General features: G+C 51.2%; 1 protein-coding gene across 1 annotated transcript; it reads left to right on the forward strand.

The window, feature by feature from the left end:
- Positions 1-533: 533 nt before the first annotated feature.
- On the forward strand, positions 534-19058 carry AHCY (adenosylhomocysteinase). Its single transcript, XM_066237229.1, has 10 exons — positions 534-690; positions 9520-9710; positions 10980-11055; positions 13437-13586; positions 14641-14753; positions 15495-15702; positions 15794-15881; positions 15980-16097; positions 16412-16606; positions 18148-19058. The coding sequence occupies exons 1-10, from the start codon at positions 663-665 to the stop codon at positions 18277-18279; spliced, it is 1299 nt and encodes a 432-aa protein (XP_066093326.1). The 5' UTR covers positions 534-662; the 3' UTR covers positions 18280-19058.
- Positions 19059-20426: the final 1368 nt, after the last annotated feature.

Genomic DNA, 20426 nt, shown 5'->3' on the forward strand with positions numbered 1-20426 from the left:
GACAGAGCCAGTCCAGTCCAGTCCAGAACAATTTACATAAAGCTTTGAAACACAAGTCATTCTATGAAACGTTTAACAGTTCTATAGTTATATAGAGATATAGAGATAGATATATGTAGTAAAAGTATAAAATGCACATAAAAAACTCACCTAAACTCAGGATAGTGTTTAGGTTGGAGGAGGATGGAAGGTCTGGGGTTCTAGGCACCTGACATATTGCAACTTGACTTACATACAATCTGTGTGGTAGATATCATTCAGCACATTTTACAGATAAGGAAATTGAGGCTCAGGGAAGTGAACCGGTTGGAATTTCAATCCCACCCGGTATTTTGACATTGGATTCACTGGCTGAGCGAAAGAAAGAACAGCCCCTCCGGGACTCCCGGGACTCCTCCCGAGCTCCCTTCCTGATCCACACGGGATAAAAACCTGCTGCCTTCTCAGCAGACACCGAGATTCGCTCTGGTCCAGCCCCAGCGCGTTGGCCCCGCCCCAGACGGCTCAGCCCTAGCGGCACTCATGAATATGCAAACAGGAGGGAGATATTTAACGACGCCGGCGCCAGATACAGATCCCTTCCCGGTGCTCACGCTCCGTCCCGGTCCTCAGTCCGGCCCCCTTCTCCTGTGCCTATCACTCCCTGCGGAGTCGCCGTCAGCATGTCGGAAAAACTGCCTTACAAAGTCGGTGAGTTCCAGCACATGCAGCAGGGCGCTTCTGCTTCGTGTGAGCTGGAGGCCCGCTCCGGCGAACGCCGCGGGGCCAAGGAGGGGCTCCCCTCAGGACCCCTTGAATCGCTGGCTTGGCGCGCTCCTGGCGGCGCGACGCCGCCTGGGGGTTGGAGTTCTCTCGCAGCGGCCACCGGGTCGTCGGGGGTGGCCTCGGACTACAAGTCCCGGCATACCTCGCGAGGCCCATGGCTACGGCGCGTACTGCGGGGCCGCCAAGTGGCGGCGTGTTTCGCTCAGAGTTCATTGGGGCAGGTGGGGAGGGCGACCCTGGCAGAGGCCTGCCAGGACCTACACCAGGAGGTCCGGATCCTGCTTCCGGGGCCTGGACCGGCCACTTGGCCAGCTGGGTGGCCCCGGACAGGTGCCAGTCCGTCTCTGAGCCTGCTATAGGGAAGGCGAGGGCACTGGAACCCTAAAGGGTGTGTGAGGAGAGGCCTGGATAGCGAGCCCAAGGCCGGCATAGTCCATTCACAGGGGACTTTGGGCTTGTTACTCAATCTCTGGGGTCACCCTCCTGGCCTGTAGGGACTGTCTTGTAGAGAATTTCGAAGGAAACTTGGAGTGGTTAGAAAAATCCTTCCTGCTGTCCCATGGACTGAAGCTGATGTATATAACTGTACATAGTTTACGGGGGGGGGGGGGGGGGGGGGGGGAGGATAGGCACCATCTTCTGCCTTTATTCTAGATTGATTCGTTTTTTTCTCACGGCTCTGTAGGGTAGGACTGTTACTTTATCATTTTACTATGAGTATACCGAGATACAGGAAATAATGATAACTTGCCCACAATCTTACAGCTGGAATGAGGTGGAGCAGGATATGAACTGAGGCCCTTTAGGCCTCTGAGCACATCTTTTCACCACTGTATGAACACACTTGAAGCAACACTAATAATGAACTTTCAGCAGAAACTGTTTCAGGCTGGCTCCTTAAAAATATTTTTCCCCCATTGATTTGAGAGAGAAGCATCAACTCCTTGCTCCACTTAATAGTTGCATTTAGTTTTGTACTCCTCGGTTGCTTCTCCTCTGTGGCCTGACCAGGGATGGAACCCGCGAACTTAGTGCCCCAGGATGGTGCTTTATACACTGGGGCACCTGGCCAGGGCCTGTCTAGCAGTTTTTTGTGTTTTTTTTAGAGACAGAGAGTGAGTCAGAGAGAGGGATAGACAGGGACAGACAGACAGGAACGGAGAGAGATGAGAAGCATCAATTATTAGTTTTTCATTGCACATTGCAACACCTTAGTTGTTCATTGCTTTCTTATATGTGCCTTGACCGCGGGCCTTCAGCAGACCGAGTAGCCCCTTGCTGGAGCCAGCAACCTTGGGTTCAAGCTGGTGGGCTTTTTGCTCAAACCAGATGAGCCTGCGCTCAAGCTGGCGACCTCGGGGTCTCGAACCTGGGTCCTCTGCATCCCAGTCCGATGCTCTATCCACTGTGCCACCACCTGGTCAGGCTGTCTAGCAGTTTTTTTTTTTTTGTTTTGTTTTTTTTTTCATTTTTCTGAAGCTGGAAACAGGGAGAGACAGTCAGACAGACTCCCGCATGCGCCCGACCGGGATCCACCCGGCACGCCCACCAGGGGGCGATGCTCTTTCCATCCAGGGCATCGCCATGTTGCGACCAGAGCCACTCTAGCGCCTGAGGCAGAGGCCACAGAGCCATCCCCAGCGCCCGGGCCATCTTTGCTCCAATGGAGCCTTGGCTGCGGGAGGGGACGAGAGAGACAGAGAGGAAAGCGCGGCGGAGGGGTGGAGAAGCAAATGGACGCTTCTCCTGTGTGCCCTGGCCGGGAATCGAACCCGGGTCCTCCGCACGCTAGGCCGACGCTCTACCGCTGAGCCAACCGGCCAGGGCTTGTCTAGCAGTTTTTAAAGTTAATTCAGTACACCATTAAACTTGGCAAAGGCATCATCAACATTTATGGAGCACTTGCTGTGTATCGGTATTTTTTTTTTTTAATTTTTTTAATATTTTATTTATTGACTTTTAGAGAGAGGGGAGAGAGAGAGAGAGAGAAAGGGGAGGAGCAGGAAGCATCAATTCCCATATGTGCCTTGACCAGGCAAGCCCAGGGTTTCGAACTGGCAACCTCAGTGTTCCAGGTCGATGCTTTATCCCACTGCGCCACCACAGGTCAGGCGCTGTGTATCGGTATTTGCATGTGTTTACAGAATAACCTTCAGAGGCAGACCTTATCCCATTATACAATACAGAGAAAGAATCTGAGGCTCTAATGGGAAGTGACTTGCAGAGATTCTGTGAAATGCGGTTGACTTTTGAACAACACGAATCCATTTATGTGTGGCTTTTTTCAGTAAATACACAGTTGGCCCTTAATGTCTCCAGGTTTCACATCCGTGGTATTTTCCTTCAGTTGTTGGTTGAATCTGCCCATGCAGAGGGCCAACTATGTATTCTGTGAAATTTTTAAAAAATTTTTATTTATTCATTTTAGAGAAGAGAGAGAGATAGACGGGGTGGGAGGAGCAGGAAGCATCAACTCCCATATGTGCCTTGACTGGGCAGGTCTAGGGTTCTGAACCAGCAACCTCAGTATCCCAAGTCGATGCTCCATCCACTGCACCACCACAGGTCAGGCCAATTCTGTGAAATTTTAATGAAGAACTTGAGTATCCACGGATTTTGGTATCCACATGGGTGAGTCCTGGAACCAATCCCCTGGGGATACCAAAGGATGAGTGAAGTTTTGGGGGAGTCAAAAGTTATATACAGAGCTTTACCAGGTGGTGGTGTAGTGGATAGAGCGTCGGACTGGGCAGCGGAGGACCCAGGTTCAAGACCCTGAGATCACCAGCTTGAGCGTGGGCTCATCTGGTTTGAGCAAAGCTCATCAGCTTGGACCCAAGGCCGCTGGCTTGAGCAAGGGATTACTTGGTCTGCTGTAGCCCCACGGTCAAGGCACATATGAGAAAGCAATCAATGAACAACTAAGGTGTCACAACAAAAAACTAATGATTGATGCTTCTCATCTCTCTCCATTCCTGTCTGTCCCTATATATCCCTCTCTCTGACTCTCTCTCTGTCTCTGTAAAAAAAAAAAAAAAAAAAAAGTTATATATAGATTTTTCCCCCCATTGATTTGAGAGGGGCGTAGGAGAGAGAGAGAGAGACACATCAACTCACTACCCCACTTAGTTGTTTTTTTTACAGAGATAGAAAGTCAGAGAGAGGGATAGATAGGGACAGACAGACAAGCTGGCGACCTCAGGGTCTCAAACCTGGGTCCTCTGCATCCAGTCCGACGCTCTATCCACTGCACCACCGCCTGGTCAGGCCCCACTTAGTTGTTTCATTTAGTTGTGCACTTACTCATCACATGTGGGAGGAAGCCCCCATCGAGGATGGCGTATTGTGCCAGACCTTGCCCGGATGACATCTTTAATCCTCAGGACTCAACAAGGTTGGAGATGATGATTCCCACTTCACAGATGAAAAAAATGAAAAAAGTGAGGCTCAGAGAGGGTCTTGCTGTTGTTCCTCTTGGCTTGTCTGGGCACAGGTCTTCCTGCAACTTCTTTAAGTCCTCAGTTCCTACAGGACCAAAAGCCCCAGAGCTTGGAGCGCCAGACTCTCCTGTGTCGTAGTTGGGGGAACCATGGAAAACTCTGGGGCTGGCCCAACTGCCATGAGGGCAGTGAACTTATTTTTAGCTAGAGGGACAGGTGGTGATAAAGGGGGTGGAGCTTAGCAGATAGGGTCCACTACTGCTGCGCCCCTCTCAGGAGCCTTGAGAAGGCCTCTCTGGCTGTAGCCCTTCCTGGCCACCAGGCCCACCTCTGCCAGTCGCCTATGGAACCAGGTTGCTGCAAACCCCTCTCTGGGTTTGTCCACATTGCTATATGCTGGGAGTTGGACTCAGTTTAGATTTGTTTCTTTTGTGCCAGCCCCTTTCATGGACCTTGTAGCATTCAGTCTCAACAACAGATAAGTTCAGTAAACATTTGCTGACCCCTTCTGTGCCAGACTGCTGAGCCCTGGACATACAAAGGTGACTCAGGATGAGGTTGGCACAGACGTGCGTACAGATAATGTAATAAATATTGTCTCCATTTTATGAGTGAAGAGTTCTGCCCACTTCTCTCTCTCTACAGGCCCCCCCCCCCCGATTCTAGTCACCCTCCTCACAGGTTTCCCCGCGTCTTGCTCCACAGATATATGCAGCAACCAAAGAGACTTTTGAAAAGACAGACTAAACTGGTCATGACCCTTCCTCTTAAAACAGTAGGCTTCCCGCCTCACTGGGAATCCAGTCCTGACTTACCTTACACCCTCTACGAGAGTCACCTGGAGCCTTCCGTTCCTCCAGTAGAAATACACCAAGTTCTTTCCTGTTTCCAGGTTTTTGTTGAGCACCTACTATTTGTCAGGTCTCTACCAGGTGCTTGGGGAGGCTAAGAGAACCCACTTGGGTTAAAGCCCTGAGGTGGGAGTGAATTTGTTTTGTCTGAAGATAGTAAGGACCAACAGAGAGCAGAGCCCTGTGGTTGAGCAGCTGGGGGGGGGGGGGAGACAAGGGTGGGCAGTCATGTGGGTAGGGCCTGGAGGCCATCTGGGGCATGAGGATTTTATTCATGAGTAAGAGGAAGCCATTGATTATTTGCTTTTTTACTTTAGCAGAAGAGTGGAGGTGATATATACCGTATTTTTTGCTCCGTAAGACACACTTTTTCCCCACAAAAGTGGAGGGGGAAATGCCCATGCTTCTTATGGGGTGAAAAACACGTATTTTATTAAATATTTTAACATCATTTGGTTCAGAATATTTTTTTTCTTATTTTCCTCCTTAAAACCCTAGGTGTGTCTTATGGTCAGGTGCGTCTTTTTTTTTTTGTATTTTTCTGAAGCTGGAAAACGGGGAGAGACAGACAGACTCCCACATGCGCCCGACCGGGATCCACCCGGCACGCCCACCAGGGGGTGACGCTCTGCCGCAACCAGAGCCACTCTAGCGCCTGGGGCAGAGGCCAAGGAGCCATCCCCAGTGCCCGGGCCGTCTTTGCTCCAATGGAGCCTCGGCTGCGGGAGGGGAAGAGAGAGACAGAGAGGAAGGAGAGGGGGAGGGGTGGAGAAGCAGATGGGCGCTTCTCCTGTGTGCCCTGGCCGGGAATCGAACCCGGGATTTCCGCACGCCAGGCCGATGCTCTACCACTGAGCCAACCGGCCAGGGCAGGTGCGTCTTATGGAGCGAAAAATAAGGTAATTTAAATTTTATAAAGCCTCTACCTCTGGCTTCTGTGGGGAGAATAGTAGACCAGAGAGAAGGCTCCTTCAGTGATCTGAGGTGATGAGATGTGGTTGGATTGCTTGCACATTTGGGACTTTGAACCAACAATATGTTGATGGATTGGAAGGGAATAAAAGGGGGAAAAGGAATCAATATAATTTTTGTCTGGTGTGGCTGGTCGAATGGAATGTCCTAAAATGGGAAATTTCCTAAATTTGAAGAATAACAGGTTTGGGGAAGGAGAGTATGGAGTCATGAGGGTTCCAACTTGGTGCACAATAGATCCAATTGTGCATCTAAGTGCAGGGAGATGCTGAGTAGGCAACTGGATTAAATGGAGCTCGTGTTCAAGGGAGAAGTCAGGCTGGAGATAAACACGCGGAAGTCATTGCTGTAGAGAAGGTATTTAAAGGAAAAGGGAGGTGATGGAGAACTGAGGACTTCCAGACATCAGTTACCTACAGGAAGAGGAGACAGGAAGGTAGGAGGAAAACCCCAGAGGACAGGTAGGGGATCAGTGCTTCAGGGAGAAACATGAACCTAGGTAACTGACTATCAGATGTGGGGAGCAGGTGGTCTTGGGAGACCCTGAGAAGAGCAGTGTCAGTGGAATAGTGAAGTCCTCAAGGATGTGACAGGATATGGGATTAGACCGCATAGAGCAGAGACAGCCCATCTATTGTACAAAAGAATGCCTGCTCTGTAGCTACAGATGAGGAGGATGAGTAGATTCCGTGGAGGAAAAGCCGTGTAGTTCTGAATTCTCAATGAATTGTGAAGATCATCAGTTAATGAGGAAAGCTGTTAGAGGTTTGGAGAAAGTAGAAAAGGAGAATAAATTTACTAGGAAAATGTAATAGGATTACCAGTATGTCCCATGAAATTTGTATCTTTTTTTTTTCTTTGTGACAGAGAGAGAGGGACATATAGGGACAGACAGACAGGAAGGGAGAGAGATGAGAAGCATCAATTCTTCGTTACGGCACCTTAGTTGTTCACTGATTGCTTTCTCATATGTGCCTTGACTGGGGGGCTAGAGCAGAGTTGCTCAAGCCAGCAACCTTTGGGCTCAAGTTGGAGACCATGGGGTTGTGTCTATGATCCCACGCTGAAGCCAGGGATCCCCACATTCAAGCTGGCGAGCCCGCACTCAAACTGGCGACCTCGGGGTTTCGAGCCCAGATCCTCTGCATCCCAGTCCAATGCTCTCTATCTACTGCGCCACCACCTGGTCAGGCAAATTTGTTTCTTAATAAATGAGAACTTTTGGTGTGGTTGTCCTTTTTTCCTGCTGGTCACTGGCTTCAGTGGAGTGGAGTGTTGAGTTTAGCCAGGGTGGGAGTTTTGCCATGCGTTATCAGAGGACCGAAGGGTAGAAAGGACAGTGAAATCTTAAACTCTGAAAGGAAGGAATTGAGAACATGAAGGTGATGCTGCAAGGGGCAGTGAAGGTTGGTAGGATTAATGGGTAAGAGGTTCTGGCCCTGACTGGCCACACCTTACTGGAATTAGGGCTCTAGAGGGAGAGGATTAGAAAGGTGGGGATGACCAGTCAGTTGCTTGAAATCAGTATTTCCAAAGGAGGGTATCACTGGTGATGGCCTGCCGAGGCGGCAGGGTGGGTAGAGGTGGTGACAGGCGGAGGGATATTTCATGTCTGAATTGTACAGCAGGAAACAGGCTGACTTAATCAGGTTTAGTATTTATTATTAAATTCTCTACTCAGTTTCTAGCCCCTTGGGTAATTGACAGGATCTAAGCTTCCTTAAAGATAATGATCATCAGCAGTCCCAGGCCCCATCCTAGATCTATTGAATCTGATTTTCCAGGAGAGATTTACAGGCATGACAGATGACTCCTGAGGGAAAGCACTACTGACCTTCAGAATGGGCTAGTGGCGGGGGGGGGGGGGGGGGGGTAGGGAGAGTGAGATTATTAGAAGAGGATTGAGCCTGACCAGGCGGTGGCGCAGTGGATAGAGCATCCGACTGGGATGCGGAGGACGCAGGTTCGAGACCCCGAGGTTGCCAGCTTGAATGCGGGCTCATCTGGCTCGAGCAAGGGGTCACTTGGTCTGCTGAAGGCCTGTGGTCAAGGCACATATGAGAAAGTAATCAATGAACAACTAAGGTGTCGCAATGAGAAACTGATGATTGATGCTTCTCATCTCTCTCCGTTCCTGTCTGTCCCTATCTATCCCTCTCTCTGACTCTCTCTCTCTGTCCCTGTAAAAAAAAAAGAGAGAGAGAGTAGAAGAAGATTGAGACCGTAAGAGAGCTCGCTCATAATATCCTTTTTTCCTGCCTGAGAATTTGGATGAATTTGAGACATATAGGGTGGCAGATGGAAGCCAAAATATAATTTTCACTACTAATAACATTGAAGCCAGAGGGTGTAGATTAGTGTTGAAGTTCAGTGATCCTAACTGAACTCCAAAGTTCAGTTACAACTTCATTACAAGCAAGGTGGCCCTGGGTAGGTCTCTATGTGGAAGAGCATGCTTCCTGTAGGCAGGGTGGCTGCTCCTTGCTTGCCATAGAAGGGAGAGGTGGACTGAGCATGCCCAATTGATTCCTCCCAACTTGACTAATCAGACAAGTCACTTCATCTCCCCTGGGGCAAAGAGGATCCAGGAGTGTCACTTAAACGCCTGACCTGTGGTGGCGCAGTGGATAAATCATTGATCTGTAATGCTGGGGTTGCCAGTTCAAAACCCCGGGCTTGCCTGATCAGGGCACATAGGAGAAGCAACTACTTCGAGTTAATGCCTTCCACTCCTCTCCTCTCCTCCTCTCTCTAAAATCAATAAATTAAAAAAACAAAATTTCACTTACCTAGATGAGTTCTCTCCATGTGGAAACATCAGGAGTGGAGAAGGTGTGTTTTCATATCTTTAAGATCAAAGAACTGTGCAGAACCAAGGTGTTAGATAATATCATTTATGAGTGTTGAAGTCAGCCAGAGTGATGACTTGGAAGATGGGCAGACAGACAAGAACTAAAATCTTTAGGGAATGAGGAGTTGCTGGTGGCAGCAGAGAAAGCAGTGGGAAGTATATATACATATATATAGGCTGATAGCTTTTTTTTTTTTTTAGATTTTATTTATTCACTTTAGAGAGGGAGACCGAGAGAGAAAGAAGGGGAGGAGGAGCAGGAAGCATCAACTCCCACGAGTGCCTTGACCAGGCAAGCCCAGGGTTTCGAACTGGTGACCTCAGCATTCCAGGTGGACACTTTACGCACTGCACCACTGCAGGTCAGGCCTGATAGCTATTTTTTAAGGGGACACTGACCTGTGTAAGCTACATGTACTTGTGCGATTCATTGAGTGAATGCATTCTTCCACAAGACTGTAAGCTGAGGCTAGGCAGGGACCGTGTCTTTCTTTTTTGACTGCCTGAGCTCCGAAAATCCTTATGGAACAAGTGACAGAGCCGGTGACCAGCCAGCTCAGCCCAGTGTTTGGAGTCCACAAGTGAGCAGTGGAGTGCTCCCTGGTTGCTCATGGGACTCTCACCCATCCTGCCCCTGCAGCTGACATCAGCCTGGCCTCCTGGGGACGCAAGGCCCTGGACCTCGCGGAGAACGAGATGCCCGGCCTGATGCGCATGCGGGAGATGTACTCCGCGTCCAAGCCACTGAAGGGCGCCCGCATCGCTGGCTGCCTGCACATGACCGTTGAGACTGCCGTCCTCATCGAGACCCTCGTCGCCCTGGGTGCTGAGGTGAGGCCCGCAGCTGTTCTGTGCGGAGCAGGAAGTTCACTGTGCTGCCCCTACAGGCCCAGCTAGGGCGCCAGCCTCCTTACTGTGCTTCAGTTTTTGTGGTGACGCTTGTGGAAAATTTTTTTTCTAACTAGGAAGGTAGCATCTCTAAGTGACCTCAATTCACATCCTCCTGGGGAGCTCTGGTAGGAAAACTTCAACCCTAGTGTCCTATCATGGAGGGACTGGCTCTCATTGGCCCTCTCCTAGGGTCATGTGCCTGCCCTGGGCCAATAGTGGCTGCCAGCGGAATGGTGTGCTCTGATTGGTTCAGCCTGGGTCATGTGTATGTGACTGACAACTCTTCTAATCTTTAGGAGTCTCTGAACAAGATAGTGTCCTAAAGAGAGCAGGGCAGAGCAGTCAACACCAACTACAGACTACACTAGGGTTCAGTCCTGGGACCTCTTCTTTCTTTTCAACATTCGCATTCTTGGTGATGTGATTTTTATGGCTTTAGATACTATCTACCTGGCCATGCCTACCAGATAAACCTACAGACCTGTATATTCAGCAGATGTTTGTCATCTCCACTGGAGATCTAATAGACATCAACCTCAATATGTCCACACCAACTCATGATCTCTTACACCCCCACGCCCCCTTTCTGCAGGCTTTGCCACATAAACAAATAGAAATTCAGCCTTCCAGGGTTTCTTAGTTCAAGAACCTGAAGTCATCCTGACTCCTTTCTCTCTCACTCCAACAGCAGCAAATCTGGTCAGCTCGGGCTTCAAATTATATATATATCTATTATCACCTCCACTACTACTGTTACATCTCTTGTCTGACCTTCACTTGTCTCCTTGCTTCCTTGTGGAGCCCTCTCTCTTCTATGCAGCACCAGAGTGATTTTTAAAACATAAATTTGGGCCTGATCTGTGGTGGCACAGTGGATAAAGCGTCGACCTGGAACACTGAGGTCGCTGGTTCAAAACCCTGCACTTGTCTGGTCAAGGCACATAAGGGAGTTGATGCTTCATGCTCCTCCCCCCTTTCTCGCTCTCTCTCGCTCTCTCTCCTTTCTAAAATGAATAAATTAAAAATAAACAAAAAACCCACCTAAGTCCAGTCTTGTCACTGGTCCGGCTCCCATTCACTCACGAGTGCCCCCCAAGCTGTGGTCGCAGTGCTGGCTGGGCCTCCACAGGCTTCTCACCTCTGGCTCCAGGGCTTTTCCTTATCCCTGTCCAGTGACCCAGATGCTTCCTGTCTCACTGGCTTTTCTAGGTGCGGTGGTCCAGCTGCAACATCTTCTCTACCCAGGACCACGCAGCTGCTGCCATTGCCAAGGCTGGCATTCCAGGTGAGTCCTGCTTGCCGCTGGAGATTGTGGGAATGCATGACGGGGCTCGGCTTCTCCATGTTTGCTTCACTGACTTCTGCAGTGACAGGCTTCCCTGCAGCAGGGGAGAGGAGTCATGAGCACAGTCTAGCCTAAAGGCCCACAGGAAAGAGCAGTTTTGTTCCACTATCATCTAAAATTCTATGGCAGGTGTGTATCGTCCCAGCCTGTTCTGTCACCAAGAAGGGTGGGATCTTTTTCTTTTTACAGAGACAGAGTGTCAGAGAGAGGGATAGATAGGGACAGACAGGAACGGAGATAAGAAGCATCAATCATCAGCTTTTTGTTGTGACACCTTAGTTGTTCATTGATTGCTTTCTCATATGTGCCTTGATCGTAGGGCTACAGCAGAACCCCTGGCTCAAGCCAGCGACCTTGGTTTTTTTTTTGGGGGGGGGGTTTGGAGACAGAGAGGGAGGCCTGACCTCTGGTGGCACAGTAGATAAAACGTCGACCTGGGAACACTGAGGTTGCTGGTTCAAAACCCTGCACTTGTCTGGTCTAGGCATATATGGGAGTTGATGCTACCTGCTCCTCCTCCCTTTCTCTCTCTCCCTCTCTCCCTCCCTCCCTCCTCTCTAAAATGAATAAATAAAAATAAATAAATAAATACATAAAAAAAAGAGACAGGGAGTCAGAAAGAGGGATAGATAGGGACAGACAGACAGGAACACAGAGAGATGAGAAGCATCAATCATTAGTTTTTTATTGCAACACCTTAGTTGTTCATTGATTGCTTTCTCATATGTGCCTTGACCGTGGGGCTACAGCAGAGCGAGTGACTCCTTGCTCAAGCCAGCAACCTTGGGTCCAAGCTGGTTAGCTTTGCTCAAGCCAGATGAGTCCACGCTCAAGCTGGTGACCTCAGGGTCTCGAACCTGGGTCCTCCGCATCCCAATCCAACGCTCTATCCACTGCGCCACCGCCTGGTCAGGCAGGGGATCTTGTTTTATTGGGAACCACTTGGTGGAGAGGAGGGGAAGTTTCTTAAAAAAAGGATGTCACTGTCTCCAAAAGAAGCGAGGAGGAATATGGTCAGAAAAAGAGCCCCAGGCTCTGGCCAGTTAGCTCAGTGGTAGATCGTTGGCCTGGTGTGTGGGAGTCCCGGGTTCGATTTCTGGCCAGGGCACACAGGAAAAGCGCCCATCTGCTTCTCCACCCCTGCCCCCTTTCCTTCCTCTCTGTCTCTTCCCCTCCCGCAGCCTAGGCTCCATGGGAGCAAAGTTGGCCCGGGCGCTGAGGATGGCTTTATGGCCTCTGCCTCAGGTGCTAGAATGTCTCTGGTTGCAACAGAGTAACGCCCCAGTTGGGCAGAGCATCGCCCCCTGGTGGGCATGCCGGGTGGATCCTGGTCAGGCGCATGCGGGAGTCTGTCTGACTGCCTCCCCGTTTCCAACTTCAGAAAAATACATAAAAAGAAAAAAAAAAAGAAAAAGAGCCCCAGAGGTTCATTGCCTGAGGTCTGATGGCCCAGGGGGCTAGGGAAGGACCAAAACTAGGAGGAGGAACTTTCACAAACTGCTGAAGAAACTGGCCGCGGATCAGCCTGGCCCTGTGGAGGGGAGTGGTTAGCTCTGATGGTGGTTAATTGGCCTTAGGTGGAGAGGAAAGGGTCAGGAGAATCCCTCCAGAGACTGACCAGGGCTCAGCCTTGGTTGGGCTTCATGGCTCTTTCTAGGGAAATGCCTTGTTTTTAAGATCAGCAGTCTACCCTGCTTGGCCAGTGGCCTTCGCTCACAGGAGGTTCATGGGAGCCCCACACAAGTGTCCCAGTCATACCGTATGACAGGAGGAGCCTGGACTGGCGGTAATGTCTGGCAAAGAGAAAGAGCTCTGTACTAGTAGCAGCTATTGGTAATTTTTTGGCCAAACTTTGCCTGAGACCTCCCACCCCAAAGACTGCTGGGCCCTCAAGTCCTTTCAGTGGAGGAGGCCTTGGGTCTTGTCTCGTGTATATACCTGAGTGTGGCTTCCTGCCCCTGGAGCCCCCCTTGGAGCCCAGACAGAAGGGGATAGGAGAGTACATAATTATTTCCAGTTACCTCTCTGGCCCCCATCTCAGTTAAGCCATACTCTTTTCTCCATTTACCCGTGAGGAAATTGTGGCTTAGAGAGGTGAAGTGAATTGCCCAAAGTCACTCGGCTGGTGAGTGCAAAGCCAGGATTTGAATTCAGATCTCCCTGGCTTCAAGTTATGTTCTTGTCACCCCTGAGTCCTCAGAGGGGCTGGACATGTCTGGGCATGGGAGTTAGGAAGGAGACAGTACTGGCTCTGCCCAGGTAGCTCCCCGGAGCAGGGACCAGCGAGGAAGGCAGACTTTGATGTGCCACTTACCCCTTAGTGTACGCCTGGAAGGGCGAGACAGACGAGGAGTACCTCTGGTGCATCGAGCAGACGCTGTACTTCAAAGACGGGCCTCTCAACATGGTTCTGGACGACGGCGGCGACCTCACCAACCTCATCCACACCAAATACCCACAGCTCCTGTCGGGTGTGTAGGGCGGGCTGGGGTTGGCAATCTAGATGAAGCTTGCTGGCCCATGTGAGGCCTGGCAGGATTCCCAGCACCTCAAGCAGCAGATTCTGTGGAAGGTGTGAGGATGGCAGGTCCCGGCAGCCATTCTGGGGCCTGGCCTCCTCCTGACTTCCGGTGGCGTGGGGCCACGGTGGCTGAGATGGTGGTCCATGGGCAAGCGTAAGCCGGGGTCAGAGTGAGTCAGCTTTGTTAAAAGCAGGGCGAGAGGGAAGTGGGGCGAGGGAGGCAGTGAGTGCTACAGGCCTGGGGCAGAAAAGGACTGACTACAGGAAACAGGAGCCGGCATGGTAGCTTCCTCCAGTGGGAGGGAGGAATGCAGGGCGTGGCTGGAGTTTGAGGGAAGGCCAGATGTATGAGTACTAGGTTAAGAGAAAAGAATCTGGCTTGATCCTGAGAGCAAATGGAAATAATTGGAGGGTTTTAAAAAGATTTTTCTGAAAACGTACACGTTCTAAATGGCTGCTTGGTGGAGGCTGGGTTGTGGCCGGGAGATCAGGCGAGTAATGAAGGAAGAAGGGACTGGGGCGCTGGCAGGGGGCTAGAGTTGGGGAGTGGCCTGGGGATGGTGGGAACACCTCTTGCATTCGAGCCTGGGTGATTGGGTGGACTGGGGTGTCAGTCACAGAGATGTGAACTGGGGCGCTGGCAGAGGCTAGAGTTGGGGAGTGTCCTGGGGATGGTGGGACTCCTCCCGCATGCGAGCCTGGGTGATTGGGTGGACTGCGGTGTCAGTCACAGAGATGTGAACTGGGGCGCTGGCAGGGGCTAGAGTTGGGGAGTGGCCTGGGGATGGTGGGAACTCCTCCCGCACGCGAGCCTGGGTGACTGGGGTGTCAGTCACAGAGAAGTGAACCCAAGAAGAGGGGTGGCTTTAGGGGCTAAGGATGAGGAGTTTGGGTGAGTTCAGGTATAGGTTCTTGGGGCGTCATTCCACAGCAGCCCCCTCCCCTGGCCAATGCCTTGGGCACCCCTTCCTGGTCTGAGGCTCACCCCTTTCCCTCTTGTTCAGGCATTCGAGGCATCTCTGAGGAGACCACGACAGGGGTCCATAACCTATACAAGATGATGGCCAACGGGGTCCTGAAGGTTCCTGCCATCAATGTCAACGACTCCGTCACAAAGGTGAGCCTGTGGGGCGGTGACAGTTCCAGCTGTTGGCTCCCAGTGCAGCTTGGGAGTACGCTCCTGAGGAAGGACCCTGGGAAGGCTGCAGGCTGGGGGCTTGAATTAGTGTGTTAAGGAGGGGAAGAACTACACAGCGAGACCTGCATATCAAGAGCTTTAAAGTGAAGCAGATTCTTTGACAGGCAGTCTTTGCTAGTAACTGATCTTGAAGAAGCCTTCTAGCCTGACCTGTGGTGGCACAGTGCATAAACCATTGACCTGGAACGCTGAGGTTGCCGGTTCAAAACCCTGGGCTTGCTCGGTCAAGACACATTTGAGAGGCAACTACTATGAATTGATGCTTCCTGCTCTTCTCCCCACTCTCACCCTCTTCTCTTTTTCTCCTCTCTCTAAAATCAATAAATAAAATCTTTTTGTAAGTAATTTTTTTTTTTTTTTTTTTGAGGCAGGGAGAGAGAGAGACAGGAACACTGAGCTTTTCCTGTATGTGCCCTAAGCAGACCTCGAACCAGCAGCCTCTGGGCTTCGGGATGACGCTCTAACTGAGCAATCTGGCCAGGGCGATAAAATCTTGGGGAGAAAAAAGGAGGTTTTGAGGCCAGTCAGGCTTAGAGGCATATGAGGGCATTAGTGAGTCGTAGGTGATCAACCCAAGGCCCACCGGGCCAAGCTGCTGAGTGGGTCTGAGGCCCCAGGGCCTTGCCTGTCCCCATTGTCCCCTTGCCCCTCTCCTTTCAGAGCAAATTTGACAACCTCTATGGCTGCCGCGAGTCCCTCATTGATGGCATCAAGCGGGCCACAGATGTGATGATTGCTGGCAAGGTGGCAGTGGTAGCAGGATATGGCGACGTGGGCAAGGGTTGTGCCCAGGCCCTGAGGGGTTTTGGGGCCAGAGTCATCATCACCGAGATTGACCCCATCAACGCGCTGCAGGCCGCCATGGAGGGTACGGTAGGGTAAGGGTCGGCTAGCAGCCACGGGGGCCAGAGGAAGTGCAAGGCCATCCTGGATGACCCATGTCCACTGTCTCTGTGCAGGCTATGAGGTGACCACCATGGATGAGGCCTGTAAGGAGGGGAACATCTTTGTCACCACCACAGGCTGTGTAGACATCATCCTGGGCAGGTAGGTGCCGGGTAGGGGGCCCCGGGGAGTGAGAGAAGGGGCTGGCTTGGGGCTGCTCTTTGTTCCTGATCGTCTCCTGTGGGCTTGGGCTCCCACAGACACTTTGAGCAGATGAAAGATGACGCTATCGTATGTAACATCGGACACTTTGATGTGGAGATTGATGTCAAGTGGCTGAACGAGAATGCTGTGGAGAAGGTGAACATCAAGCCCCAGGTGAGAGGCCCCAGCCCTTGCAGCAGAGTAGGCATCCGGAGGGCTGAGGGGGCATGTTCGGGGGGCTGGCGCCAGGGCGGGCACCTGCCAGCTCATTAAACTCTCACGGGACCTGTGAGGTCTGTAGCTAAGAGTTACTTGATAAAAACTGCCTGTCATCATTCATTGAATGTGCCGGAGCCTGTGCTGGAGGCTTAGGGCAACCCAGGCCCTTCATAGGTCCTGTGGGAAGCGGGGAGCCCTGCTGGAGAAAAGAGGGTGGACATTGGGAACACTGACCTCCCAGGTCTCACTGCTGCTCTGTCTACTTGCAGGTGGACCGCTACTGGTTAAAGAACGGGCGCCGCATCATCGTGCTGGCTGAGGGTCGACTGGTCAACCTGGGCTGCGCGATGGGTCACCCCAGCTTCGTGATGAGCAATTCCTTCACCAACCAGGTGCTGGCTCAGATTGAACTGTGGACCCATCCGGACAAGTACCCCATTGGTGTCCACTTCCTGCCCAAGAAGGTGGGTACCCACCTCTAACCCAGGCCAAGGGTCATGTGTCCTACCAGGCCAGGCTTCCCACACAGGGCTTGCCAGAGTTCATCTCTCCACCCTCTTAGAGGTCCTTACAGGGTATTTCCAGGGCAAAAGTCATTCCTTTCATTTAACAGAGGAGGAGACTCAGGCCCAAAGTAAGGAATGACTCCCAGAGCGGCAGGGCTGGGTAGTGAGAAGAACGTGGGTTTTGTACTGAGATAGATCCAAGTTTGAATCTCAGCCTTACCATTTAAAGGCTGTATAACTGGGGCAAGCTACTTCACTTCTTGTGCCTTTGTTCCCTCCTCTGTAGATTGTAAGGATTTCCTTAGATCAGGGGTCACAAACCCACATGCCTACAGGGGTTGGACAGGTAAATGAGTGAACTGAGCTGGGTGGGGACTAACAGAAGAGTGTGGGCCCCAATGGAAGGGTCAGCTAACTGTCATTAACCTGTAACCCAGGCCCATTGGACCAGGGCTCCTGCCATTTCAAGAGAAGCTAGATATTGCCTGGCTTGGTGGTGGTGCAGTGGATAGAGCATCGGACTGGGATGTGGAAGACCCAGGTTTGAGACCCCGAGGTCGCCAGCTTGAGCGCAGGCTCATCTGGTTTGAGCAAGGCTCACCAGCTTGAGCCCAGGGTTGCTGGCTCGAGCAAGGGGTTACTTGATCTGCTGTAGCCCCACGGTCAAGGCACATACGAGAAAGCAATCAATGAACAACTAAGGAGCTGCAACAAAGAATTGATGTTTCTCATCTCTCTCTCCCTTCCTGTCTGTCTTTCCCTATCTGTCCCTCTCTCTGACTCCCTCTGTCTTTGCCACAAAAAAAAAAAAAAGAGAGAGAAGCTAGATATTAAGATCTTTGTATGAAATATAGGCAACTTGTTACAGTTTTTAAAAATAACCAAATGGGTCAACTTAGACATATCTGTAAGCCAGCTGCAGCCTGCAGGCTGTAGCACTGTGGTCTTGGAATGAGATGATACCACTAACACACTGAGCATAGCACCTGACATGCTATGGGTGTGTGGGCAGGGTAACCATGACGATGATATCTTCTAACATCAAACCCAGATTTCGCCCTAGCTGCATGCCCCAGTGATCAGAATTGCTTTGTTTTCATCCTGGCTTTTTTGGCCAGTGTCATGGTTGAACTTGGCCTTGCCACTTAGTCTGTCTGGGCCTCAGTTTCCCTATCAGCTAAATGGTAAAAGTAGCTCTTGCTCGGCTAGCATTTGGCTATTGGAGAGGCTGTGATGGAGCCCCCATACCACTCGTCCCACCCTTTGAAAGGCTTTGAAAGGCTGATTCTGCCAGTGAAGAAAGGAGAGGCCAGGTGTCCCCTTGAGGCCTGGGGCAGCTGCCGTCAGAGCCAGCAAACTCCTTCCTCCCTAGGTCGTATATGTCACACCTCACAGATAGCCCAGCAGAACAGTCCTTGCCTCTATTGGCGGCTGGATGCAGTTCAGGGGTTCCTTCCAGAGCTTGGTACTGATTCCGCATCTTCCATGTTTCTCCCCAGCTGGACGAAGCGGTGGCTGAAGCCCACCTGGGCAAGCTGAACGTGAAGCTGACCAGGCTGACTGAGAAGCAGGCCCAGTACCTGGGCATGCCCCGGGACGGCCCCTTCAAGCCAGATCACTACCGTTACTGAGAACCAGGCCTGCCCGTCTGCCTCGTGGTGGTTGTCCTTGCCCAGGTCCCACCTCTCCTTCCCAAGAGCAAATGGCGCCAACTTTGAGAATGGTTTGTTAACGTCCCCCGACTCCCTGGGGCTGGCCACTCAGTCTTTGGCCTCCCCTGCATCCCTCATCCTGGTTTTCTGTGTGGCGAGGGGAATTGAGAAGCCCCTCCTCAAGCCCTGGTCACAGTGGAGGTGCCTGGGAGATACCCACAGGGAACCGGGAGCTCAGGGTGTTGGGCTGTCAGTCAGTCGGTCGGTCCTTCTTAGGCTGGAAGTGGGGGCCACAGCGCCTGTGCACTTTACTATCTAGGCCCCCACCTGGCCTGTGGATGTTCCCATGTTCTCGGTTTACAGGTTCACTGGCTCCTCGGCCTGTGGCAGATGAGCAGGAGCTATATCAATGGGCAGGGAGGAACTGTAGGAGTTGGAGTGCTCCTGAGAGCCTGGCATTGTGCTGGGCATTGTTCTTAAACCTCAGAACAATGAGGTTGGTACTTTTAGTCCCTATTTTACAGGGGTTATAAAATACACTGTTATGGAATAGCTGAGAAAGGACGAGAGGAATGACAGCTAGAGGTTGAGAGGGGCCAGAGAATCTTAAAAGCAGGCATAGCTCTGCCACCACTTTGTAATGGTTCCTATCACAACCTTGGGTCACAAAGAGGTTAATTTGGTTTATAATGTTTATATAAGGCTTATAATGTTAGAGCAGGAAGGTAGTTAAATAAAAATTTTGGTGCCTAAAACAATTTTGAGCCTTTATTTATACAGTTAATCCACTGCCAACAATTAAACAGTTTTAGCCACCGTAGTCATACTGCTCCTTCCAGGGGACCCCTTCCTGTGTGAAAGCACACTCCCCTCAAGCCTGTCTCCTCCAAGACACGGGAAATCCCTTCAGAGGTTCCCATCTGTAAGGTCCCATGCAGTCCTCCCCAGTTCCAGTCCCCCCAGGGTTCTCGTCCGTTGCCCAGGGCTTTCCCCCTGTGCTCTTCAGAGATTCTCTGCCCGTCTGATCTCAGCTCTGCTAATCTGGCACATGAGTGACACTGGCCAAGCACCCACACTGAAAGATGTGTGTGTCCTAAGCTCCCAACCTGACTCCTGATGTCTGGGCTTACTATCAAGGCTTCATGGGGGCCTGACCTGTGGTGGCGCAGTGGATAAAGCGTCGACCTGGAAATGCTGAGGTCGCCGGTTCAAAACCCTGGGCTTGCCTGGTCAAGGCACATATGGGAGTTGATGCTTTCTGCTCCTCCCCCGTTCTCTCTCTCTCTCTCCTCTCTATAGTGAATAAATAAAATCTTTATAAAAAAAATTAAAACAAACAAACAAAAAACAAACAAAGCTTCATGGGAAAAGAAGGAATTGTCCAAAAGTCCTATAGTATCTAGCCTGGCCAGGGCTGGATATTTTTTCCCCCAGGAAAGGGAACCATTCCTAACAGTTGTTCTAGCTTCTAACAGATCCAATGGTCATGGCCCACTGGACTTTAAATTCTGTAAGGAGAGGATCCAAATTGGACTTATTCATAGCAGCCGGCACATAGTAGGTGCTCCGCACACATTTGTTGAATGAATGGTTTAGTTTTCTATGTAGTTATCTGGACCCAGCAGCTAAGTGGTTTTATCATGAATGGATTGTGGGTCTTTGGCCTCACCCCTGGGGAGCCAAATGCAGCCTAGTTTGTAAGAAATGTCTGGAAAACACAGGACCAATGGTTACGATAGGTATCTGATTAACGATGACCTTTATCAGCAGCAGCTGCGGTACAAGGTACAAAAGGTTCTTGTCCTTTGGGCTTGCAGTCAAAATGACTGCAAACAAAACAAGTGTTTATTTTTGTTGTTTTTTTTTGCATTTTTCTGAAGCTGGAAACGGGAGGCAGTCAGACAGACTCCTGCATGCGCCCGACCGGGATCCATCTGGCATGCCCACCAGGGGGTGACGCTCTGCCCCTCTGGGGCGTCGCTCTGTTGCATCCAGAGCCATCCTAGCGCCTGAGGCAGAGGCCACAGAGCCATCCTCAGCGCCCGGGCCATCTTTGCTCCAATGGAGCCTCGGCTGCGGGAGGGGAAGAGAGAGACAGAGAGGAAGGAGAGGGGAGCGGTGGAGAA

This window comes from Saccopteryx bilineata, chromosome 6 (genome assembly GCF_036850765.1).
Source record: "Saccopteryx bilineata isolate mSacBil1 chromosome 6, mSacBil1_pri_phased_curated, whole genome shotgun sequence".
Taxonomy (NCBI): Eukaryota; Metazoa; Chordata; class Mammalia; order Chiroptera; family Emballonuridae; genus Saccopteryx; species Saccopteryx bilineata.

Excerpts from the sequence above, each read along its gene's own strand:
- AHCY (XM_066237229.1), top strand. The coding sequence starts at position 663 with ATGTCGGAAAAACTGCCTTACAAAGTCG. Across the intron at positions 9,711-10,979 it reads TCGTCGCCCTGGGTGCTGAG|GTGCGGTGGTCCAGCTGCAA; the intron begins GTGAGGCCCGCA and ends TGGCTTTTCTAG. Across the intron at positions 11,056-13,436 it reads TGCCAAGGCTGGCATTCCAG|TGTACGCCTGGAAGGGCGAG; the intron begins GTGAGTCCTGCT and ends CTTACCCCTTAG.